Genomic DNA, 19,296 nt, shown 5'->3' on the forward strand with positions numbered 1-19,296 from the left:
ATAATGTATATATATATATTTTTTTTTTTACACAATATCATTTAAATTGTTGCTTATTACACGCTTTATTTAGATAGTCATAGTTTAAATTACATATTAATGTTGACAAATACATTTTCAATTTAAACACCTTTGTCTGTATTGTAATAAATAATTTTCATGATTTTTTTATTACAACTTTTTTCTTTTATCAAATCAACTTTGATAGTTAATGTGGTTCAGAGAACATAATATTTTGAGTTTCTGTTGATTAAACTAGTCTCCTTCATTGTATTAACTTTTAAAGGGTTAGTTCACCCAAAAATGAAAATTCTGTCATTAATTACTTACCCTCATGTCGTTCGACACCCATAAGACCTCCGTTCATCTTCGGAACAGAAATGAAGATATTTTAGTTGAAATCCGATCGCTCAGAAAGGCATCCATTGGCACAATGCACGGTTCACTCTCAAGACCCTTAAAAGGTACTAAAGACGTCGTTACAAAGTCCATCTCACTACAGTGGTTCTAAAATAACTTTATGAATCAGCGACAATAGTTTTTGTGCGCAAAAAACCCCTAAATAACGACTTATATAGTGATGACGATTTCAAAACAAGGCATCATGAAGCTTCGAAGCGTTATGAATCAGTGAGTCGAATCAGCAGTTTGAATCACCAAATTTAAGCAGTTTGGCGGTTTGACAAGCGATCCGAATCATGATTCGACTCACTGATTCATAACGCTTCGAAGCTTCATGATGCCTTGTTTTGAAATCGTCATCACTATATAAGTCGTTATTTAGGGTTTTTTTGCGCACAAAAACTATTCTCGCCGATTCATAAAGTTATTTTAGAACCACTGTAGTGAGATGGACTTTGTAACGACGTCTTTAGTACCTTTTAAGGGTCTTGAGAGTGAACCGTGCATTGTGCCAACGGAGGCCTTTCAGAGCCATCAGATTTCAACTAAAATATCTTCATTTCTGTTCCGAAGATGAACGGACGTCTTATGGGTGTCGAACGACATGAGGGTAAGTAATTAATGACAGAAATTTCATTTTTGGGTGAACTAACCCTTTAAGGCAACCAGGTAACTTAATTTTTTAAGTTAAGCCACCAAAAAAAGAAAATGTTCACAATCCTGCATTCTTCATCGTAAATTTAGCAAAAAGTGATAGAAATTAAAAGATATGTTGTCTTCATCTCATGACAGTGAAAGTGACATGACGTGAAGGCCAAATATGATAACCCATACTCGGAATTTGTCCTGTGCATTTAACCCATCCAAATTAGTGCACACATTAGGAGGAGTGAGTAGTGAACACACACACACTGTAAACTCTGTGGACACCCGGAGCAGTGGGCAGCCATTTGGGCCCAATTGGGGGTTAGGTGCCTTGCTCACGGGGCTATTGAGTCGTTTGTATCTTGCTCAGTCGGGGGGAAAGAGAGCGCTGTTCATACATTTTCCTGTCAGTATTGAGAATCGAACCCGCAACCTTTTACAGGTCTGACTCCATAAACATTAGGCCGTGACTGCTGCCCTTAAATGTGTCAAAGATCATTCTTATTACAAGCACTCTGTTTCACACATATGTGGAGAATGTTGCAATAAATAAAAGGTAAGTAAATGAATAGGCTAAATGTGAAATAAATAAAAAGCGTGTGGTTTTTTTAAAATGTAAAATGAAAAGTGACCTGTTCAAAAGGATAAAAGAAACGAGATAACTTGTTCAGTTTTTTTCCACACCTTTTGGTGAACAACCCTACACATTATAGATAACTAGCATTTGCCTTCTTGACCCATTTTGATAGGAGTCTAATCGTCCCGTGCAGTCGCGTGCAGCCCCTCCCCTCTCCACGCGCTGCTACTGACACACACAAGACTACACGCGCACTAAAAACATGGCGGATAAACACTAAAGAAATCACACAAAAACCTTTCCGCGCAAGGTAAACAGTCCCCTTCCTACCATCCGTAATAATTGCGTAACAATTATTACATCACTTTATAACGTTAGTCGTTTCGAAAATGTAGAGGAAAAACACAAAGTGACTCAAGAGAGTTGCTAGAGGTTAGCATTTAGCTAATGCTTGTATGTGCATTAGAGGTGAAGTGTTGCCTTACAATAACAAATAAATAAGTATATTTTACTGTCCGTTTCCTATGGTCGTTGTCGAGCGTAGTGAAATATGAAATTGCAAAATGCGATGTACGAAACATGACATGATGCTACGTAGCATAGCAGCATATTTGTTGAGTGTGGTGTTTTGTATGCTGTGTTCTTAAAAATCTATTCTGTATCGTTAAAGGCACATAAATCATCCCTAGAGTGTTTGGCGTGATTTTCAATGTACAAAAAATAAAGAATAAGCTTTCGTTCGAGTTGTCGAATTGAAAGAGTGTAGCGTCCCCGTGAAATGAGGCTGTAGTGGTGTTTGGTTCGTGAACGAATCTTTTGAGTGAACGATTCATCCATTTCCATGTATCGACCGAATGAATCTTTTTAATTCAAAAGATTCGATGCACTGATGAATCACATCCCCGCCACTACTCCGCGCTGTCATTTATGGAGAGGGAGGGACTGTGTGTTTGGCGCTCAAAGGCGCTCTGCTTTTGAACAGAACTGGAAAACTGGGAGACAGGGAGCCATCTTTTGAGGTATCTGTACACATACAGTTAGTTTCATTGATTTAATCTGCATTTAAGGACGGGTTTACGACCACAGACATTGTCAGATGCGCGTGTGCAGAATAACTTGTATTGACTGAAATTGTACTGACTGCTGAAAAACGATGGTTTAACGGGATCTTATCGTTTATAGTGTTATTATCTTGTTGTTATTATGTTATTTCAATATGAAGGGTTCCGTCTCTCTATCAGCACTGCCCAAACATGTCGCTTTTTGTTTACTACTTAACGTTAACCTTTTAGGTCAATGCTGGTTGTTAAGCCTCTGACCCAACGACCCTTTGGGTCAGTCCAGATAGAGAAATGGTAAAGCGGTCAATTTGTGTAAAAAAAAAAATCGTTTTTAGCTAACTGTTAGTTGTTTTATCCATGCACATGTTATAGTCCTTTGGGGAATATAACAGGCAGTGTTCAGCATGTTAAGAATGAGAGACCAGTGACAGCTGACCAGGACAGCAATTCACTGCATGCCAGACAGACAGGCCAGATTTAACCACATAAAACAGACATTAATATAAGAAACAGCTTTGCAATCTCAGTTTTGTGTTTATGTTTTGCAGAGAGGTTGAAAAAGCTGGATCATGAAGAAACCTGTACCTCAGAAAGGTGAGACTCTTATTTGTTTAGTACGTTAATATATTTTTATTTATACATGTGCCTATAGAAAATATTGGAATTTTAATTAAATGTTAAGGTTTTTAAAACAAATGTATAAATGCATGAATCTTATAAACAAATACATAATATTTTATAAGTAAATGTATAATGTTGTCACATTATGTTACTTTTGATTATGTCAGATTGTTACTGACAAGTTAATATAAACTCAGTATTACTAATACTTCACAAAACTTTTTTTTTCTCTTATGGTAACACTTTATTTTACAGTGTCCTTGTTACATGTAGTTACTATAGTAATAACTATAAATAGTCAAGTTAACTTTATTTATATAGCGCTTTTTACAATGCCGATTGTTTCAAAGCAGCTTCACAGTGTTAAACAGGAAAATGATGCAGCAGAATTTGATTCGGCGGTACAGCCGCTCTGGAGACGGTAATGTCATCTTGCTCATTTCAATGATCATACAGTGATTATCAAATTGTGTATAATTGCATGCAACTCACCCTAAACCAAACCTAATCCTATCCCTAACCCTATAGTAAGTACAAGTAGTTAATTAATATTACTCAGTACTTAAATGTATAATTACACTGTACCAAGGACACCTTAAAATAAAGTGTAACCTCTTTTTTTTTTTTTTTTTAAACATAATTTGTTTAATTGATCTAAATAAAAAGTTATTGTTTTCGTTGTTATCGACCCATGTAAACATGTATTGTTATAAATAAGGTTGATTCGACACCAATATTTTAGATACCGGTGAAATTTCACAAATCTCGATTCCAAAATAGATACCACAGCAAAGTATACTAGCCTAACTGTGCGTTTACACCGCCGCCGGCGAGAGCGTCAAACTTCGCTCTGGCCGCCCTGCCAACGATGCTGTAGAAAGATTTGTGCACACTGTCGCTGACGCTCTGACGTAGAACGAAGGCTTGGTCTTTTTTTAAACTTTATTTAAAGGGGCCAAAGCAAACAATCATATTGATCGGCATTTGTGCAGACTGACCACAAGTAGGGTATAAGCTGCAGTCCGTAACTTTTATGGGTTAGAAATGATCCAAAATAAATTTTGGAGCAAGTACATAACCAGCCAGTGTTCAATACTATCTGCTTACCTTAGCTCGATTTACAACGGTAAGCTTGTAATAATGTTATTAATTCCAGTGGTACTGGTGGATTTCCGCGGGAAATTCAATCATGTCTTTGCGTCATTACGTCACATCTGTACACATAAAGAAGGTGTCCCAGCTAGTAGGCTATATTGCATGTGAGGATGCTGGAGGTGGTGATTTATAGCCTTTTTTCACAGCACTTGATATAATTAAACTTATCAATTTGATGGCGGATCCAGAAAGGTTCAAACACAATCACCAGTGACAACTGGAGATTCACCCGTTGTAAAATGCAAAAGACTTCGGACTTTTGGGGTGCGTCTCAATCAGCTCCCTAATTCAGTAGTCAGGGCACTGATCAGGACATAAGTCAATGGGCTGACTCCCTGATCAGTGCCCTGACTACTGAATTAGGGAGCTGATTGAGACACACCCTCGGAGTGGCTACAGAAAAAAAGAGACTTCAATCGGGCCCATGCGAAAACAAGGATAATGGAAAGGTGTTCAAAACAGTGTTTCTGCTGGACAAGACATTTCAATGGTTAAATTATGTAATAGAAGCACACTTGTTCGCTTAATTCATACAGTTACGGAGTTTTCTTTGTTGTGCCTTTCTCATTTTGCTATGTGCATTATGGTAAATATTTTTATTATTTTGTGCTAGCTATGAGGGAGCAATTCACCTCTACTCCACATTCATTTGTTGGTGACAGTTAGAAATTAGACTGCACAGAAATGGAAACTGGACTACAGGTAGCCCTAATACACATTAAATGTAGTCACGCTATGCTGATGTTGTTAACATTAACTATTTGAAAACAAAGTATAATTTGCATGGTTCGACGTGATATGATAAGCGATTGTTAGATTTAATCATCGCAATTTACTGCAATGCTTTTTTCCCCTTAGTTGGTCAGGACAAAAGTGGATGTTATCTACTTTCCGGTAAAATGTGATTCTGAATGACAGTATCCACACCTCGTGGTGACTGACAGTCGCACATTCTCCTCAAAACATTGGATTCCTCTGCGCTGTGCCGTGCCGAGGCACAATTCACGTAAAGTCACTCAACGGTCTTGTACTGTGTAATAACAGCGCACCCTTCTCAACCGCTCCAGCAACGGATGCAAACCGAAAAACTATTTTTTGCCTATAACCGATTGTTCCACCAATCAGCTATCGGTGCAGAGTAATCGGCAAAACCGATGAATTGGTCAACCTCTAATGCAATTGGTCAAATTGGTGGTGTTTTGAGCAAATTAATTGCATTCCTGCTGAAAAACAAGTGTTCTAGAGCGAAAATGTTGCCTTTAAATAGTGTTGCGTGCCTTCTTATCAAACCCGCCACAGCAATGATCAACCTCTCCTCCATTTTGCTTGGGAACTAATGTGGTCGGAACCAAAGTTTACAGCACTGCGCTCTCTGGAATCCTCTCAAGCAGAGCACTTCTACATTCCGATTGGTTGCCGCCGAACCACGTCATAGCTCATTACCATAAAGTTGACCTGATTTCAACTCTCCTCGATTCCCATATCGTCCAAGATGCGCCGCTCTTGCCAGGAGCTTGGTGTGAACGCACAGTAAGTAATATAAAGGTAAACAGTCAGTGATAAAGTAAGAACAAATAAACAAATGACAAGTAGCACAAATAAATAAAATATAACAAAGATACAAATGAAATAAACAGTGCTTCTTCAGTGTTCAGTGTTTTTTCAAGTAGGTCTAACAATAGTATTCAGGTAAGAAATACTACAGAAATGAATAAGGAAATCAAATGTAAAAAAATAACAACAAAAAAACCCCACTGCATTCAGTTCTCACTGTACAAATTAAATATAGATTTATCCTTTTTAAAGGTACAATTTTCTCAGTCAAGACAAGAGCAGTGAAAATGTACTCATTCAAGTTTTGTTCATTTTGACCTAATTCACCTCACATCTGATTTTAAGATGACATAACAGACTCTGCAAGATAAGCATTTTGTCATAATTTCGATAACGGTCGTTATAACTGTTATTTGGGGAGATATTATGACTTATCAGGTTGTGATCTTGAAGTCTGTTACTCTTCCAGTAGCTATTGAATGGAAAGATGGCAGACGGATCAAGCACGCTCGCAGTGGTCGCCCCTCTTGTGTGCCAACACTGTACCAAGGTAGCAAACTCACTACATTTAAATAGCTGCTTTAAGTCAGATACCTACATTGGGTCATATTCAGCATTATTGTAAAGTACAGCTGAAACTAGTCTGGGAAGACTTAATTATCTCCTAGATCGGGGTGCCCAATCTTGTTCCTGGAGATCTACCTTCCTGCAAAGTTCAGCTCCAACCCTGATCAAACACAACTGAAGAAGCTAATGGACTACTTGCACTGAGCTTCGTGGCGCACTTCCGTTTTTATTACGCTTATTTTGAATAAAAAAGGAAAAACGAAATAAAAGCGATACATCTGCCATACTGCGCTATTGTGGCTGCGGTGTGTCACGCGAAGGGCATGACGCGTCTCTTGCTTTGAGATTCTGATTGAGGCAGGAACTGTGTGGAGAGGGGGCGGCACGCAGCAGCTCATTTGCATTTAAAGGCACATGCATGAAAGCAGCCTGTTCTTGATTGTAGTCATAAATGAGTATTTACAATAAATGATCTGTGTGGTATTTTAAGCTTCACAGACACTTTGTGGGGACACCTGAGACATAAATGACTAAAATTAGACTTAAATTGTAAAAATGGGCATAATAGGTCCCGTTTAAGAGTCGTTTGATGCTGACATGTTTACCTTTATTTTTAAGGGCTTTTCAGTTGGGAGAAGTACCTGAAAGAGACAGGAGCAGTCGCTGCTCCTGCTCACTGCTTCAGACAAGTGAGTCTTTTCATGCACACATGCAACTGTGAAACACTATTCGTTATTGTGGACCAATTTGAATTGTCATACCTGATAGCACTACCAAATTAAGAAAATAAAATACCCTTATTCTCAGAGCACGGCCCCTCCGGTGAATGAGTTTAAGGCTGGCATGAAGCTGGAAGCTCAGGATCCTAGAAACACTACATCGACCTGCATTGCTACAGTGGTGGGCCTGACGGGTTCTCGTCTTCGCCTGCGATTGGACGGTAGCGACAACAAGAACGATTTCTGGCGCTTAGTGGACTCGGCAGAAATCCAGCCCATTGGCAATTGCGAGAAAAACGGAGGCATGCTGCAGCCGCCACTAGGTCTCTATAATCTCACCATTATAAAACTTTGATTCTATTTCACAGTGAAATCTGCTTGTTAAGGGCATTGTTCACCTAAAAATGAAAATTACCACACAATTTACTCACCCTCAAGCCATCCTAGGTGTATATGACAGTCTTCTTTCAGACGAATACAATCAGAGTAATATTAAAAAATGTCCTGGCTCTTCCAAGCTTTATAATGGCAGTGAATGACAGCCCAAAATTTGAAGCCCAAAAAAGAGTATCCATCCATTATAAAAGCAATCCATACAGCTCTGGGGGTTTAATAAAGTTATTCTGAAGAGAATCTAGATCTTTTACTTTATAAAGTTTTAAATATGGATATCTTACACAAATCCATTGATTCACTTCAGAAGGCCTTTATTCCCCCATTTACTGCCATTATAATGCTTGGATTAGCCTGGACAATTTTTTTTTATAACTCCGATTTAATTCGTCTGAAAGAAGAATGTCATATACACCTAGGATGGCTTGAGGGTGAGTAAATTATGGGATAATTTTCATTTGTGGGTGAACTATCCCTTTAAGACTATGTCATTAAGACGTGATAAATACTGTGTCCGGGTCCAAACCTCGACTTCGTTTCAACACTATTTATGTATAGCTTTTAAAAACTCACAATGTACACTACAGTCTTTTGGACATCCCGGACACCAATATTTTAACAATTCTGAAAAGATGAATCACTGTTTGGCCAATGGACATTTTGGTATGCAGAAAGAGGTTAAGATCATGATGTTTCTGTAGTATTACAGCACACCGTTTACTTTTGGTTTCTGATAGAGCGATTGGACCCGGAAACGGTGACGTGTGACGTCAGAAGTAACAAGCGGATAGATTTTAAAAAAAAAATCATTCAAGTAAAGATAAGTGATTTTACCCCATTAGCACATCTTCTGATTTTAGCTAAAGCACAATAATTTACATGTTTTTAATAATGCAAAAGAGCAAATTAAACCGAGCACAAAAAGATTTTTAAAATGCTGTATCATCTTGCAACACAAGTAATCAGCAACTTCCTTGCCTTCATAAAAATGTGTTTTGATCAATTTGGAGTGATATTTGACTGGTAATGTTCTGTGTTGTTCTCTAGGGTTTCGTCTGAACGCATCATCATGGCCCATGTTCTTATTAAAAACACTCAACGGAGCAGAAATGGCCCCTGCTCGAATCTTTCACAAGGTATCTGTTGCAAAGAGCAACACACACAATAGCTCAAAGACAAGTTAATTGTTTTTGTTCAGATATTATTTTAACATGTTCTGGTCATTTGATGCTAAAAGAAGCAATGCGTATAAGTCTGCCTTTGATATTTTTTGTCTAATATGTTTCTCTTTCACTTCTCTTTGGCCCCCAGCAAGAGCCACCTGCCCCAGAGCAGAACTGTTTTGAGGTGGGGATGAAGCTGGAGGCGGTGGACAGGAAGAATCCTCACTTCATCTGTCCTGCTACAGTGGGCGCGCTGCGGGGTGTGGAGGTGCTGGTCACCTTTGACGGCTGGCGGGGCGCTTTTGATTACTACTGCCGCTATGATTCCAGAGACATCTTCCCCGTCGGCTGGTGCACACTCACTGGAGACAACCTGCAGCCGCCAGGCACTAAAGGTATGAATCACTTAGTAGCAATTCATGAACAGAGATGTTGAAGAACAAAAAACCTAATTTAAAGAGGCCAATGCTAAATACACTCTCACAACTTAGAGCAGGGGTGTCCAAACTTTTTTTAAAGGGGGCCGGATTTGATGTTGTGGACATACCTGGGGGCCGGTCCCTTTTCTATTATATATATATATATATATATATATATATATATATATATATATATATATATATATATATATATATATATATATATATATATATATATATATATATATATATATATATATATATATATATATATATATATATATATATTGACAAAAGCTTGAGTTGACAGTAGAGTAGCTTGAGATAGGACACAGGAAATGTATAGATATTTAACAATATCTGTAAAACTTTCATCAACCAAAAAGTTTTAATGGGTGAAATTTTAATATTATTACGGAGTTAGAACTCTATTCTTATTTAAATTTAATAAGTGCTCTATTTAGATCACCACAGGTAAAACCACACTACAAAACATGCTTTTCTGACTTGGTATTTCTGTCTTTTTTCCAGTCCAAATATCAAAAAATTCTTAAATCAAGATGCTTTTATTAAGGAAAATTACATATTTTTTCTTGATTCCTGGGGGAAAAAATCTAAATGAATTGAGTTTTTGCTTGAAACAAACTAAATTATCTGCCAATGGATTAGAAAAATAATCTTCCAAAATCTTCCTTAAAGATTCCAAACAGAAACATTATTTTTCTTACCCCATTGGCAGATATATTTGCTTATAAACAAAAACTCACTTCAATTAAATAGTGTTTTCCAGAAAACAAGAAAAAATATCTAATGTCATTTAACTTATCTCGTAACATCTTTTAGATATAATTTTTAGATATATTTAGACTAGAAACAGGACAAAAATACTAAATGACAGCATTTTTTACAGGGCGCACAAGGCAAAAAGTAATACATATATATATGTATATATATATATATATATATATATATATATATATATATATATATATATATATATATATATATATATATATATATATATATATATATATATATATATATATATATAATAGTATTTAGTCTATAGACATATAAATACAAATGCACAAAACTGCAAGTTTATGACAAAAAATAGTCTGCAATTTGGCCTTTATTACTCATGTAATACATGTCTACATTACAAATTAAATAAAATTAAATATTAACCTACATTTCTGACAAATTACCACGGTTACAGGTGTTACCACAGTAAATCCATGATAAATTCGAAATGCGATTTGTTGTTTGAAAATGATTTTGAATCGGCTCAGCTGATTTGCACGTTAGTGTTGTTTATTAAGTCAGCGCTGTTTAACTGGATTTAAATTAAATCAAATCACAGAGAGATTCGGTACCGGAGACCTCAGCGCTGAACTCGAACACTTCTCACGGACTTCGGAAGGCTGTTTAGTGGGCGCGTGATCGAGACAGTCAGCAGGTAAACACATTTGTTCAGAGTCAGGTGCTCGCGAGTTGCGCAGAGCACAAGCAGCGCTGTTTCGTTCCGCTTTGGGCGCTGTTTCCCTGGCCTAAAGTCTAGTACTGCCACCTTGCGGTGACATCGTGAAACTGCATGATTTGTAAATGATCCGTGGCGGGCCACATATAATACATTTTAATAGGCCGTTTGAAATTCATCCCCGGGCCGCATTTGGCCCGCGGGCCGGACTTTGGACACCCCTGACTTAGAGAGTATTACCTATTGTTGTCTGTTGAATGAGAGGGGTTTTAGAGATTGAATTAGTGACATAATGGAAAAGCACATTTATGCAATTTACACTACCATTCTAAACTTTTTGGGGTCAAGATTTTTTTGAATACTTTTATTCAGCAAGGACGCATCAAATTCATCAAAAGTGACTGTAAAATGTTTTACATTGTGCAATTTCTGTTTCAAATGAATGCTGTTTTTTTACTTTCTATGAATCAAAGAATCCTGAAAACGAATGTATCACAAAAGTTTAACAAAACCAGCATTCACAAAAACATTAAAGGTGCCCTAGAATGAAAAATTTAATTAACCTTGCCATAGTTAAATAACAGGAGTTCAGTACATGTAAACCACATAGAGTGAGTCTCAAACACCATTGTCTCCTCCTTCATATATAAATCTCATTTGTGAAAAACACCACGGAAAAATAGGCAAATCTCAACGTAACACAGAGAATGATGCAATCGTCGGGATCATTAATATGTACGCCCCCAACATTTGCATATGCAAGCACATGTTCACTGTCAGGCGAATCTGTTTCTTAGAGAGACAACATTAACGATAATATCCCCGTTGTTGTCTAGATCCAACGCAAGATGCTAGTACAGTATCAATAGGATAATCCAAGTAGCTTACATAACTAAATAGTATGTCTAATGACAAAGGTTAATATTATTTCATGCCAGTGTTGTCATAAATTACAAAATACAACCATAGATACGTAACGTTAGTTTAGTTGCTTACACATAGCTCACTCGATCCTTCTAGCTAACGTCACCTTCTCCACCATTTAAGTTGAAACGATAGTAATTTGATAAGGCTTCTAGTCAATTTGTTGATAAAATCAGTACTCTACTGTCAGACTCAAACGTTACTGTACAAACAACATATTTAAGCGCTACCCAGTTCAGTTTGTGATTCAAAGTGAAGAAGCTATCATTGTAAAATCATACAGGGACACATTACAATAATTAAAATGTTTTTACAATGCTAAAAAAGTTATGACTGCTGATGTGTATATTTAATGCTATATCATGGTAGTTATCGTTTAGGCTGCAGTTCTGGTATGGACGTAATGATTTAGCATGTTCCTAATTAAAATAAAGACTTAACTTATCATTCAGAAGCATTCATTTCCAATCTCAAAACATGTTGTTGTTCCTCAAAATCTGCATCTTCGTCAGAAACAGGCTCAAACATATAATGTTGAATGCCTAATCTCTCCATCAGGGGCGCCGCTAGCAATTTTGGGCCCTATGAAAGAATATGATGTTGGGCCCCCTACCGCACCAACCTAGCTATCCAAAATCTTTGTCTGCAATTTAATAATACTGACCAATTAAGCACTGCTCGCTCGACCCAGAATGCCCCAATTGGCTGATGAAACACTGATTAAAATTAAGATACAATTTATACAAAACAAAACTTAATGATCTCCGGGGGCCCCAAAAGTGTGTGGGCCCTTAGAATCGTCCTAATCCCCCCCCCCCCCCCCCCCTTAGCGGCGCCCCTGCTCTCCATCGTCATGACGGTGCCTGCTAGAGCGGCGCAGTGAAACAGCCAATCAGAGCAGAACTCTGCATTAATATTCATGACCCTTCCAAATAAGGCAAAAACAGATTATTTCATCCTGGGGAAGATTTCTAGAGTTGTAAATGGACCTGTAAAACCGTATCTGGACAATTATTGACCTTAAATAAGCCATGTACCCTCTTTGTATATACCAGAGAACAATTTAAAATGTTGTTTCAAATCATTCTAGGGCACCTTTAAAGGGATTGTTCACCCAAAAATGAAAATTTGATGTTTATCTGCTTACCCCTAGGGCATCCAAGATATAGGTGACTTTGTTTCTTCAGTAGAACAAAAATTAAGATTTTTAACTTCAACCGTTGCAGTCTGTCAGTCGTATAATGCATGTGAATGGTAACAAAATCTATGTGAGTAAAAAAAAACATGCACAGACAACCCTGCGGCTCGTGACGACACATTGATGTCTTAAGACATGAAACGATTGCTTTGTGCGAGTAACTGAACAGTATTTATATCATTTTTTACCTCTAATACACCACTATGTCCAACAGCCTTGAGCGCGATAACCCTTCCGGTGAGTGAGGTCTGTAAACGATCTGGCGTAGTTTAAGCAAACCAGATCGTGTAAAGACCTCACTTACCGGATTTTGTCTGTGCATGTTTTTTTTTTTACTCTCATAGATTTTGTTACCATTCACATGCATTATACGACTGACAGACTGTAACGGTTGAAGATAAAAATCTTTTTTTGTGTTCTACTGAAGAAACAAAGACACCTATATCTTGGATGCCCTGGGGGTAAGCAGATAAACATCAAATTTTAATTTTTAGGTGAACTATCCCTTTAAACTGTTTCAACATTGATATGTTGAGATGTTTCTTGAGCACTAATCAGCATATTAGCATGATTTCTGGAGGATCATGTGACACTGACAACTGGATTAATGATGCTGAAAATTTAGCTCTGCCGTCACATGAATAAATTACATTTTTAAATATATTAAAATATTACATTTGTAATCGTATTTCACAATTTTACTGTTTTTACTGTATTTTTGATCAAATAAATGCAACCTTTAAGAGATTCCTTTCACAATGTTAAAAAAATCTTACCGACCCCAAACTTTTGAACTGAATACAACTTTTAGAGTCTTACCTATGAGTTTGGGACTCGTACTTGTTGTCTGGTAAATGAGTGGTTTTAGTGAGTTGAACCAGTGACATATTGGAAAAGAACTTTATGCAATTTACATTATGTACATTTATGTTTGTAGCAAAGGTGAGAACCAGCGAACGTTCGACGTAAAACTTTAATCACAAAATAAACATAAACAACAAACCGAAAGAAAAGCGGCAGCCACTCACGGAACGACTCCCGCATAAACTAAAACAAAACAACAACAAAAAGTCCACTGTCGTCACTCACTCCTCTTGGCTTCGCCCTGCTTGCCACAGTGTTCTTGATGTTCCCATTCAGTCGGTCACTCTCAACGCCACGTCGGAGTACCGACGAATAGGAATCTCGCTCGCGAGAGCCAATCTACTTCGAGTGTAACTAAACGAGCCAATGCACATTGGCATGCAATGATTGCACCAGGTGCTCATGCCACGCCGTGCGGGTATAAATGAGACACAGGTGATTGCATCAAATCAACCTTTTGCTTCGGAGCCGGGTGGTAGATGGTAACGCCAGATATCACTCACTACTTCGCAGTCCTGACTGAAGACGGAAGCCGCCTTTCGGAAGCGATCTCTTCAGTCGGTGTTGGTGTGACGGCACAGCAGCGGTCGCGTGGTTTTCGGATCATCTCTCTGTGTTGTTTGTTTAGAGCAATCACAAAGGCTGTTCTCACAGCTGGTTCGGTGCGCTAGGTGGAGAGCGCTGAAAAGCCGTTCTTACGGCTGGTAAGAGAGCGCCTTCGTGTGAGAGAGCGCGCACGTCAGGCTGCACCCACCCCCTGACTGTGTCGCCGCGACCCCGCCCCCTGCGTGCTTCAGCACCAAGGAGAGCGTCCTTCTGAAAGAGCAAACACAGATAGAGCTTGCGTCTTTTTCAAGATGACATTCTATCTGTGTGTTTCTGGATGCGGTGGTTACCTGTCACCAAGGGATGGTCACCAGCGCTGTATCTCGTGTTTGGGCTCCCCCGTCTCCCAGACCGGCCTCTTCGGCGACGCGGTCCAGAACTTCGCCCAGCAGTTCTCGGCCACACAGAAGCAGACTGAGGCCATCAGTCACATCCTGCCACGGCGGTCAGCTGCTGTCTCCACCCCGCCGCCGGCAGCACCTCAGTCTGCTCGTCGCCGAGAGCGGCCGCCTGCGTCTGCCTCCGCTCCCGCGTCGCAGCAGCAGCCTCCACCCAAGCGACGTCGTGGAGCCGGGCGCAAGCAGGTTGCCCAGCCCGTCCAGGCTCCTGCCAAGAGAGGTGGCAAAGGCAAGGGCAAGCGGCCCTGAGACGGGCGACCCGGAGATGGGGAGGACTGCTCTTCTGGAGACGGTGACCGCACCGCTCCATCCCCCGGAGGAGGGCCGGGAGGAGAATTTTGTGTTCCGTTTTGTTTCTGTTCCGCCGCTGGGCTCAGCCCCAGCGGTACCCAAATTTTCAAAAAAGAGCAGTTTCCTCCATCTCTGGGTCCTCAGGGGGCTCAGAGTTGTGGCTGGTCAAACGCCGGACCACACTCATCCTCCCCCTTCGCCAGCGGGCAGCAGTGGACGACCTCCTCACGTTCCTCCTGCCCACCTGTGGAATCAGGTAAGTGTTGCACAACACACTCTCACCTCGCTGCGGGCCGCCTCCACGAGACAGCCGCCCCAGCCCGGTACCTGCATTCCACCTCGCTGCCCCACCGTGGGTACGCCGGTGGTCCCTATGGTCCCGCTTGCACGGTCTCTGCGAGCCTGGCTAGAGCTCCCCAGTCCGTCTCGCTGGCTCATTCGGACCATCAGGCTCGGCTATGCGATTCAGTTCGCCCGGCGCCCCCCCAGGTTCAAGGGCGTCCGCTTCACCTCGGTGAATGCTGCAGATGCCCATGTCCTGCGTGCGGAAATCGCTGTCCTACTGGCGAAGGACGCGATAGAGCCTGTCCCTCCAGCCGATATGAAGACCGGCTTCTACAGCCCGTACTTCATTGTACCCAAGAAAACCGGTGGGTTACGGCCAATCTTGGACCTGCGAGTCCTGAATCGGAGCCTCCACAAGCTACCGTTCAAGATGCTCACGCAGAAACGCATTTTCGAATGCATCCGTCCCCAAGATTGGTTTGCAGCGATCGACCTGAAGGACGCGTACTTTCATGTCTCGATTCTTCCTCGACACAGGCCGTTTCTGCGCTTTGCGTTCGAGGGTCGAGCATATCAGTACAGAGTCCTGCCCTTCGGGCTGTCCCTGTCCCCCCGTGTCTTCACAAAAGTCACGGAGGGGGCCCTTGTGCCCATGAGAGAACAGGGCGTTCGCATCCTCAACTATCTCGACGACTGGCTCATTCTAGCACAGGATCCAAGGATCAGTTGTGCGAACACAGGGACCTGGTGCTCAGACACCTCAGCCAGTTGGGTCTTCGGGTCAACTGGGAAAAGAGCAAACTCGCCCCCGTGCAGAGGATCTCTTTTCTCGGTATGGAGTTGGATTCGGTCGAGCAGACAGCGCGCCTCACGGAGGAGCGTGTCCAGTCGATGCTGAGCTGCCTGAACACGTTTCAAGGCAGGATGGCGGTTCCACTGAAACAGTTTCAGAGGCTCCTGGGGCATATGGCGGCCGCTGCGGCAGTAACACCGCTCGGCCTGCTTCATATGAGACCGCTTCAGCATTGGCTACACGGCCGAGTCCCGAGATGGGCGTGGCAACGCGGCACTCACCAGGTGAGCATCACACCGGCCTGCCGCCAGTCCTTCAGTCCATGGTCAGACCCCTCGTTCCTTCGGGCCGGAGTGCCCCTGGAACAGGTGTCCAGGCACGCTGTGGTTTTCACGGATGCCTCTGCCATGGGCTGGGGAGCCACGTACAACGGGCATGCAGTGTCAGGGGTTTGGACGGGCCCGCACCTGCATTGGCATATCAATTGCCTCGAGTTGCTAGCAGTGCATCTTGCTCTGAGCCGCCTCAAAGCGCGGTTACGGGGCAAAGATGTACTGGTCCGCACGGACAACACTGCGACCGTTGCGTATATCAACCGACAAGGTGGTCTGCGCTCCCGTCGCATGTCGCAACTCGCCCGCCATCTCCTCCTCTGGAGTCAGAAGTGTCTGAGGTCGCTTCGGGCCATTCATGTCCCTGGTGTGCACAACCGTGTGGCCGACGAGCTTTCACGAGCTGCGCTCCCAGGCGAGTGGCGACTCCACCCCCAGGTGGTTCAGCTGATTTGGAGACAGTTCGGGGTGGCACAGGTCGACCTGTTTGCCTCCCCAGAAACGTCCCACTGCCAGTGGTTCTATTCGCTGACCGAGGGTACACTCGGCACGGATGCCCTGGCGCACAGCTGGCCCCAGGGGCTGCGCAAATATGCGTTTCCCCCAGTGAGCCTACTTGCACAGACTCTGTGCAAGGTCAGGGAGGACGAGGAGCAGGTCCTGCTGGTGGCGCCGTACTGGCCCAACCGGACCTGGTTTCCAGAACTTATGGTCCTCGCGACAGCCCCTCCTTGGCCGATTCCTCTGAGGAAGGACCTTCTGACTCAGAGACGGGGCACCCTTTGGCACCCGCGTCCAGACCTGTGGAAGCTTCATGTCTGGCCCCTGGACGGGACGCGGAGGTTCTAGGTGACTTACCCCAAGAGGTAGTTAACACCATCACTTCGGCACGAGCACCGTCTACAAGACGGGCTTACGCCTTGAAGTGGAACCTGTTCGTCGAGTGGTGTTCTTCTCGCCGAGAAGACCCCCGAAGATGTTCGATCGCGTCTGTGCTTTCCTTCCTGCAACAGGGGTTGGAGCGTAGGCTGTCGCCCTCCACCCTCAAGGTTTATGTTGCTGCAATATCCGCCTATCACGACCATGTAGAAGGTAAGACGGTTTGGAAGCACGACCTGGTCGTCAGGTTCCTTAGGGGGGCGAGACGGTTAAATCCTCCTCGCCCCCCCTCCATACCCTCTTGGGATCTTGCTCTGGTGCTCCGAGCACTTCAGAATGCCCCATTTGAGCCTTTGCAGTCAGCAGAGCTAAAGATTCTGTCAATGAAGACTTTGCTGTTGGCTGCATTGGCCTCCATCAAGAGGGTAGGGGACCTGCAGGCTTTTTCGGTCGACGAATCGTGCCTAGAGTTCGGGCCGGGTGATACCCACGTGGTGTTGAGACCCCGGCCTGGCTATGTGCCCAAGGTTCCTACCACTCCCTTCAGGGACCAGGTGGTGAACCTGCAAGCGCTGCCCCCGGAGGAGGCAGACCCAGCCCTAGCTTTGCTCTGTCCAGTCCGCGCTCTGCGGGTTTACGTGGATAGAACTCAAAGCTTCAGAACCTCAGTTCAGCTCTTTGTCTGTCACGGAGGCCAGCAGAAGGGTAAGGCTGTCTCCAAGCAGAGGATGGCCCACTGGATAGTGGATGCCATCACCTTGGCTTACCAAGCACAAGGTGTGCCCTGTCCGCTCAGGGTGCGAGCACACTCTACTAGAAGTGTTGCATCCTCCTGGGCGCTGGCACGTGGCGCCTCGCTGTCAGACATCTGTAGAGCTGCGTTGCTGGGCGACACCCAACACGTTCGCTAGATTCTATAGCCTACGTGTAGAGCCGGTCTCCTCCTGTGTTCTCACCTCAAACGGGTAGAAGCACTGAGAGGCCCCGGCTCTTGTCGGCTTGCTGCGCTACGGCGCTTATATTCTCCAGAAGCAAACTCTGTGAGTCCTCCACCGCCCTCGGTGCCGGACGTGGCGGAACGTCTGGCATCAGGCCCCTTGCAGCTGAATCCTTGAGAACCGGTATTGGGCTTGGGCCATATGAGTGACCCTGCGGGGATCCCATATTTTCTTCCACGGTCGCTCCTACGGGAAGCCCGTGTCTTTCCCTTGGGAGAGCCTTCCCTGCAGTGGGACTGAGCCCCCTTCTCCTGGCGGGCTACGGCTCAGCATTGTACTCCACATAACTCCTTCGGGGTACGATGTGGGCTCCGCAGCGTTCCCTTCTCTAGGGCACGCTTTCCCAGTGTTATCCAATAATCACTGAGCGGGTCATGCGGAACAGCGGTGATGGACTTCCCGGTGTGAGCCCCGTCTCATCAGGTAAGAGAGCTCAGGTGGCTCACACAGGGCACTGGATGGGGGCAGAAGCCATGGCGCTTTGGTAGGGATTCCTATTCGTCGGTACTCCGACGTGGCGTCGAGAGTGACCGACTGAATGGGAACGTCTCGGTTACGTATGTAACCCTCGTTCCCTGAAGGAGGGAACGGAGACGCCACGTCCCGTCGCCATGTCCTCTGTACCCTGCTGGGGTGCCTGTCTACCTACCCGGCTCCTCAGCAAAAGGCTGATTTGATGCAATCACCTGTGTCTCATTTATACCCGCACGGCGTGGCATGAGCACCTGGTGCAATCATTGCATGCCAATGTGCATTGGCTCGTTTAGTTACACTCGAAGTAGATTGGCTCTCGCGAGCGAGATTCCTATTCGTCGGTACTCCGACGTGGCGTCTCCGTTCCCTCCTTTAGGGAACGAGGGTTACATACGTAACCGAGACGTTCTTAGTAGATCTTATGATACCAAACCAATGGGAAAAAATGGGGGTTAAAAATAAAAATAAAAATGTGTTTTAAAGAGATAATTCACCCAA

General features: G+C 43.1%; 1 protein-coding gene across 5 annotated transcripts in view; it reads left to right on the top strand.

Annotated features, from left to right (window-relative positions):
* Nucleotides 1–1,841: 1,841 nt before the first annotated feature.
* LOC307139033 (polycomb protein SCMH1) overlaps nucleotides 1,842–19,296 on the top strand; it is a 32,611-nt gene continuing 15,156 nt past the window's right edge. The window contains exons 1-8 of one of the 5 annotated variants that reach the window (XM_079837809.1): nucleotides 1,842–1,934; nucleotides 3,234–3,279; nucleotides 3,660–3,727; nucleotides 6,488–6,565; nucleotides 7,201–7,271; nucleotides 7,390–7,624; nucleotides 8,742–8,830; nucleotides 9,006–9,252. In XM_079837809.1, the coding sequence (XP_079693935.1) occupies nucleotides 3,682–3,727; nucleotides 6,488–6,565; nucleotides 7,201–7,271; nucleotides 7,390–7,624; nucleotides 8,742–8,830; nucleotides 9,006–9,252 (766 nt within the window). In that variant the 5' untranslated portion in view covers nucleotides 1,842–1,934; nucleotides 3,234–3,279; nucleotides 3,660–3,681. Of the gene's footprint in view, nucleotides 1,935–1,979; nucleotides 2,644–3,233; nucleotides 3,280–3,659; nucleotides 3,728–6,484; nucleotides 6,566–7,200; nucleotides 7,272–7,389; nucleotides 7,625–8,741; nucleotides 8,831–9,005; nucleotides 9,253–19,296 lie in introns of those variants that run through there. The other 4 variants (XM_079837810.1, XM_079837811.1, XM_079837812.1 and 1 more) reach the window with 4 other exon arrangements.

The sequence above is a fragment of the Gobio gobio genome, assembly GCF_949357685.1.
Source record: "Gobio gobio genome assembly, chromosome: 15".
Classification (NCBI taxonomy): domain Eukaryota; kingdom Metazoa; phylum Chordata; class Actinopteri; order Cypriniformes; family Gobionidae; genus Gobio; species Gobio gobio.